At 43.3% G+C, this 6,244-nt stretch overlaps 1 protein-coding gene across 1 annotated transcript; it reads left to right on the forward strand.

Annotated features, from left to right (window-relative positions):
- The first annotated feature begins 207 nt into the window (after window positions 1-207).
- FTMT (ferritin mitochondrial) lies at window positions 208-1,064 on the forward strand. Its single transcript, XM_053566190.1, has one exon. It carries the CDS (start codon window positions 208-210, stop codon window positions 931-933), a length of 726 nt encoding a protein of 241 aa, XP_053422165.1. The 3' UTR covers window positions 934-1,064.
- The last annotated feature ends 5,180 nt before the right edge of the window (window positions 1,065-6,244 follow it).

Below are 6,244 nucleotides of genomic sequence, written 5' to 3' on the forward strand. Positions count from 1 at the left end.
AAGCGCAGTCCCACGCTGGTCCCCACAGCAACAGCGGCTGCTGCAGGCCGCGGGGAACTCCGCGCCCTGGAAGGGAAGGGGCGTGTGACGCAGCGGCCGTCGCTTAGGGCCACCGCGTTCTCGCGCATTCAGACCTGACCGCCTGGCTCCCGGCCGGGCGCTGAGCCAATCTGGCCTCAGTTTCCCCATTACCAAAGAGGAGGAGCCATGCTGTCCCGTTTCTGGTTCCTCTCCAAGCACACCAGCCTTTCCCTGGTGTCCTGGCACAGCACCCGCGGCGCCTTCGCGCTCCTGCCTCGCTGGGCCTGGGTGCCGCCCTCAGGGCCCCAGCTGGCAGTGCCCTGCCGCCCACTGGCTGCAGCCTCCTCCTGGGACCCTCTCGGACCCACAGCCACTGGCTCCCGGGTGCGCCAGAACTTCCACCCTGACTCCGAGGCCGCCATCAACCACCAGATCAACCTTGAGCTCTATGCGTCCTACGTGTACCTGTCCATGGCCTATTACTTCTCCCGAGATGATGTGGCCTTGAACAACTTCTCCAGGTACTTTCTCCACCAGTCTCGGGAGGAGACGGGGCACGCGGAGAAGCTGATGAGGCTGCAGAACCAGCGAGGAGGCCGGATCTGCCTGCAGGACATCAAGAAGCCCGGCCAGGACGACTGGGAAAGCGGGCTGCACGCCATGGAGTGTGCCCTGCTCTTAGAAAAGAACGTCAACCAGTCGTTGCTGGAATTGCACGCTCTGGCCTCAGAAAAAGGTGACCCCCATTTGTGCGATTTCCTGGAAACCCACTACCTGCATGAGCAGGTGAAGTCTATCAAGGAACTAGGTGACCACGTGCACAACCTGGTCAGGATGGGGGCCCCGGATGCTGGCCTGGCAGAGTACCTTTTTGACAAACATACTCTTGGAAGTGAAAAAAAGCATAACTAAAACGCACTTCTCTGTACTACCCAGTGCCTTTCAAGACACAGTCAGCTGTCTCCTGCCTTCCTGCCCTTGAAATTCACCTCTATCTTTCTATTCATCTCCTGTTAAACTGTTCCTCCAATAAAGTGATTTGTTTAAAAAAAAAAAAAAACGTTTAGCTTGTGTTAACAAGGGCTTGTTGTCAGCATCAAGGTACTTCTTTTCCCAGGCTCAAAGATACTAGCCCATGAAAAGAGCTGCAAAAAATCTACTGAAGGTAAGTGCAAACTTTCTCCAGCTGCCAAATATTATTCCAGACCATGAAGCTACTAAAATCCAGACATTCTCTCTTTTTTAATTTTTTTATTAAATCATAACTGTATTCATTAATGCATTTATGGGGTACAATGTGCTGATTTTATATACAATTTGGAATGCTTACATCAAAGTCGTTAATATAGCATTCACCTCACTTAATTACTGTGTTAAGACATTTATACTCTACACTGAATAGATTTGACATGTACCCTTGCAATATACACCATAGGTGAGGTTCCCCCATTATCCTTCCCACCTCCCCTCTCCCGTCCCCCTCCTCTTTCCACCTGCTTCCTGGGCTATAGTTGTGTTTTATCTTTCATATGAAAGTGTGGGTGATTATATATTGGTTTCATAATAGTACTGAGTACAACGGATACTTTTTCTTCCATTCTTGAGATACTTTACTAAAAAGAATGTGTTCCGGGCGGTGCCTGTGGCTCAGCGGGTAGGGCGCCGGTCCCATATGCCAGAGGTGGTGGGTTCAAACCCAGCCCCGGCCAAATTAAAAAAAAAAAAAAAAAGAATGTGTTCCAGCTCCATCCATGTAAACATAAAAGAGGTAAAGTCTCCATCTTTCTTTAAGGCTGCATGGTAATTCCATGGTATAGATATACCACAATTTATTAATCCATTCGTAGGTTGATGGGCACTTGGGCTTCTTCCCCTTACAACAAACATATTTGCACCAGAATGTTTATTGCAGCCCAATTCATAATTGCCAAATTCTGATATTCTCAATTTAACAGTACCCACTATTTTTACCACCTTATGAAAATCTAAGGTAGACAAATGGACAAGAAATATACAAATAACTACAAGAGAAGAATTTGTATAATACTGTAAAAATCAAACAGGCAAAACTCTATGACAACTTTTACCTTTTCCCAGTGTGTATCAAGAACCTGCTTTCTAGATATGATTAGTTTTTGAAAAGATTTTTTCATAATCAAATAAATTTGGGATAAGCTACATAGGGTATCAGTGTTGGACTTGGAAGTCACAGAGGGTACTAACATAAGGGCTTTGGAAAGTCTTATAACTAAAAACAAACAACAAACTGAATTAGTGTTGTTTAGTTCAGTGTTTCCCACAGAGAGAAAAATCTCAGTGTTTTGTTTTTAATGTCGATAATATAACACAGCAGGTCTATCTAATTCCAGACTCTTACATAATTCACCACTTGACTATATAGCCTTCCTTTTAACATATCAAGAAGAGTGAAAACATTGCATAAAAATGCCTTTCTATAGTCTTTAAAATAGAAAGAATTGAACTTTGGGGGTGGAAAAGTCCAGGGATCCCTAAGAAAAGAGTCATCTAACTGGGTAGAGTGGGTAGGACTGAGGGGCTTAGTGAGCAAGCCCTGGGCTGGATGAGATCCAAGCACTTTGCAAAGATGGGGACAGGGTGGAGGTGAGAAGGGATTGGGGCTTCATTCAGCAAATCAAGGAGAGGCCTTCAAGGGCTCTGAACAGAGGAATGCTGTGATAAATGTTGACCAATCGGAGACTTAATCTGGTTGTGCAGAATAAAAACCTGAAAACAACCAAAATGTTTGTTAATTTGGGTCAGAGACACAGATGCCAAACTGGGTTTAAGTGTACAGAAATTAGGGAAACAGGCCCCTGAGAGAAAATGGGAAAGGAGCTGGGAGAAGCAGGGAAAACCTTCAGACTCAGGTGAACCTGATCCTCAGGGAAAGTTATGCATGGTCCTTTGGAAGGGTCTGCAGAGCTATCAGGGATACCTCAAGCCCAAGCCACTAGTAAGAGAAATCCCAAGTCTCCCTGAAATGAGCTTCCCTAAGAACCTTTCCTTATATTCAGTTATTGACTAGGAAGTGTGGACTTGTAAACCGAGCAGTGAATCAATTTCAGAGCACAGCAGCTAAAGCCCTTGGCAAATTTTGCTCCCTACAGTCCAAGATCTGAGAGATAACATGCATATGACTGTGCATATTCAACAAAGTGGCTTATAGTAAAACACTAACACTCTGCAGCTATTGTTAAATATGATTTTATCAAGCACCGTATGATATGGGCCAAAATTCACAATGTGTTATCTTGAAAACAAGCAATGTTACAAGACAGGGATATATAATTCTCTATATGTAATTATAGGGAAAATTATATAATGTGTATGTATGTAAAGTGACTGTAAGGAGATCTACCAACAAATGAAGCTAGCCAGTCTCTTAAATAGTGAGATTGTGATTGATTTTTATTTCCTTTAATTACTGGTCTTTTAAAAATAAATTTCTTATTTTGAACAGCCATTATTATCATAATAAGAAAAGGAAAGCAAAATGTAAGATGGAAAAGAACGAAATAAAGGCCTAAACTGTAGTAAAACCAATGGAAGTAGTAACGGGATGCTGGTGAGAGGTTAAAGGCAGAATCACTTAAAATGTTGCAGTCAGTTGATGGAAAGAATTAAAGAAACAGGGAAAGGGAAGAAAATTGATGGATCTCACATTTGTGTTACTGGAGAATAGGGGATTTGAGAATAAATAGGGATCTCAGCGGGAGGTAGGGAAGTGCATGATGATTTTGATTTTGATTATCCTGATCAGTCTTACTTCATAGTCTTTTTTTAATGGGCCGTATTGTTACACAGGAATCCTATTACGTTTCTGCAGAAAATTTCCCCTTCAGTTTTTCTGGATGAATGTTTTTCAGACTGCACATTGCAACCCATTAGTGTCATGAAATTATGTGGTAAGTCTCGATCTGCCTTTTGTGAATAAAACAGAACTGAAGTAAGAGTAAGTCAGAGCATTATCTCCTGAAACTCTTGTTTCAGTTGTGTGTGTGTGTGCGTGTGTGCGTTTGTGCATGTGTCTGTGCGTGCGTGTGTGTGCGTGAGTGTGCGTGCGTGTGTGCATGTGTGCGTGTGTTTTGTGTGTTGTGTGTGCGCGTGTGTGTTTGTGCATGTGTCTGTGCGTGCGTGTGTGTTGTGTGTGCGTGAGTGTGTTGTGTGAGCGTGTGCGTGTGTTGTGTGTGCGTGTGTGTGTGGTGCGTGTGTGTGTGCATGAGTGTGCGTGTGTGTCCACCCCCGTCTTTCACATCCTGGATAGTGATATTTCTTACTTTGTGTTGCAGTCAAACACATTTAATTAGTCACTATCCTAGATACAGATTCCCCTCTCTCTTCAAATCTCCAAATCCTCTTTCCTTTCGTACTGTGAGATGATAATCCTCTTCACTGAGAAATTAGAAGTAATCCTAGCAGAACTTCACACTTCTCTATCATTGAACGAATTATATGCTTACATCTGTATTTACTAACTAAGCTCTTTATTCTGCTACAATGGGTAAAGCATTTATGTTGCTTTCTAAAACCAACTTCCCACAACGTTCTGAATCCCAACCTCCCTACACACGCAAGGACACAGGATATATCACACCTGCCATAATCCTCTTTCTGGCATGAACTTTGCCCTCTTTACTGGTTGGACCCCAGGAGAATGCAAAGATTACGTGATCTCTTCACAGCTTTAAAAAACAAAAATGCCGTCGTTGGACTCATATTCCCTCCAGCAAACATGAAGCTACTTTCTCCAACCCTCCAATCTCCTCCCTTTTACAACAAAACTTCTTGAACCAGTTGTTTCTTTTTTCTGACTCTGTTTTTTCTTTTTCCTTTGGGGATACTTCCCGAGGAAGGTTGTGTTCACCACCATGCCAGCCTTTGTTTTTGTATCAATGTCAATAACGACTTCCAAGTTCTTAAATTCAGTGTTCAATCTCTTCCCGGTAACCAGTCAGCAACACTTTCTCTGTCGACAGACTAGCTTACTGCTCTAGACCTCAGGAGCCCTTTCTCATCACCCCTCATCTTCCTGACCTTTAAGCCCCGAGTGTCCCAGAGCTCCGTCCTCACACGGGGACTTGTTCTCATTTTTATCTATGCTTGTTTCCTGGAGATGTTATCCACTTCAGTGACTTAAATATATCTTTGCTTACAAATACTATGTTTATATAGTTTGCTTAACCTTACCTTTGAACTCCAGATTTATATATCCAAATACTTCACTGATATTTCCCCTCAGAAGTCTAGTAGACATATCATATGTAATATGTTTAAAACCATACTCTTGATTTCATCACACTCCATAACCAGTTCAACCCAGACTTTTGCTTCATAATAAATGAGAACTTTTTACCAGTTTCTACAACCCAGTCATCCAGCCATTCTTGATGACTCTTTCCTCTATAAGGTAGTCAAGTTGTTCAGCAAATTCTTTCAAGTCTTCTTTCAAAATAGATCCTGAACCTTAGCACTTTTTATGACTTGCATCTTTGCCATTTTGATACGAGCTTTCATTTTTTTCTTAATTGTTACATTTTTGTCACATTATTAAATGGTCTAGCTGCTTCCCCTCCTGGGCACGTACAATCATTTCCTCATGAAGCAAGCAAAGTGTTTCTTTCTTTTTTCTTTTTTTTTTTTTTTGTAGAGACAGAGTCTCACTGTACCGCCCTCGGGTAGAGTGCCGTGGCCTCACACAGCTCACAGCAACCTCCAACTCCTGGGCTTACGCGATTCTCCTGCCTCAGCCTCCCGAGCAGCTGGGACTACAGGTGCCCGCCACAACGCCCAGCTATTTTTTTGTTGCAGCTTGGCTGGGGCTAGGTTTGAACCCGCCACCCTCGGCATATGGGGCCGGCGCCCTACTCACTGAGCCACAGGCGCATTTTAAGTAGAAGTCAGACCTTGCTATTTCTGTGCTCAAAACTCTTCAAAGTCTTCTCCTCTAATTTGGAGAAAAAGTCTAAGATCCTCACGATGCCCCATAAACCACTTGTGATCTGAGCCCGGCTCTCTTTGACTTGCTATTTCCATATGCAGTATGTATGTGTCAGAGGTGGTAAGACGGCAGTGGTATAGAGGTGAGCGTGTTTATTACATATAAATGAATAGTCATATCAAAGAGCTGTCACTGGATCTCTGTTTCCCTTCCGTTCTCTCTCTCCACTTTTCTCTCTTGAGATTGAGAATATCTGTGTTATCT

This window comes from Nycticebus coucang, chromosome 17, assembly GCF_027406575.1.
Source record: "Nycticebus coucang isolate mNycCou1 chromosome 17, mNycCou1.pri, whole genome shotgun sequence".
NCBI classification, from domain to species: domain Eukaryota; kingdom Metazoa; phylum Chordata; class Mammalia; order Primates; family Lorisidae; genus Nycticebus; species Nycticebus coucang.

What these genes read in the sequence shown, in the direction of transcription:
- FTMT (XM_053566190.1), top strand. Translation starts at nt 208, where the DNA reads ATGCTGTCCCGTTTCTGGTTCCTCTCCAAGCACACCAGCCTTTCCCTG.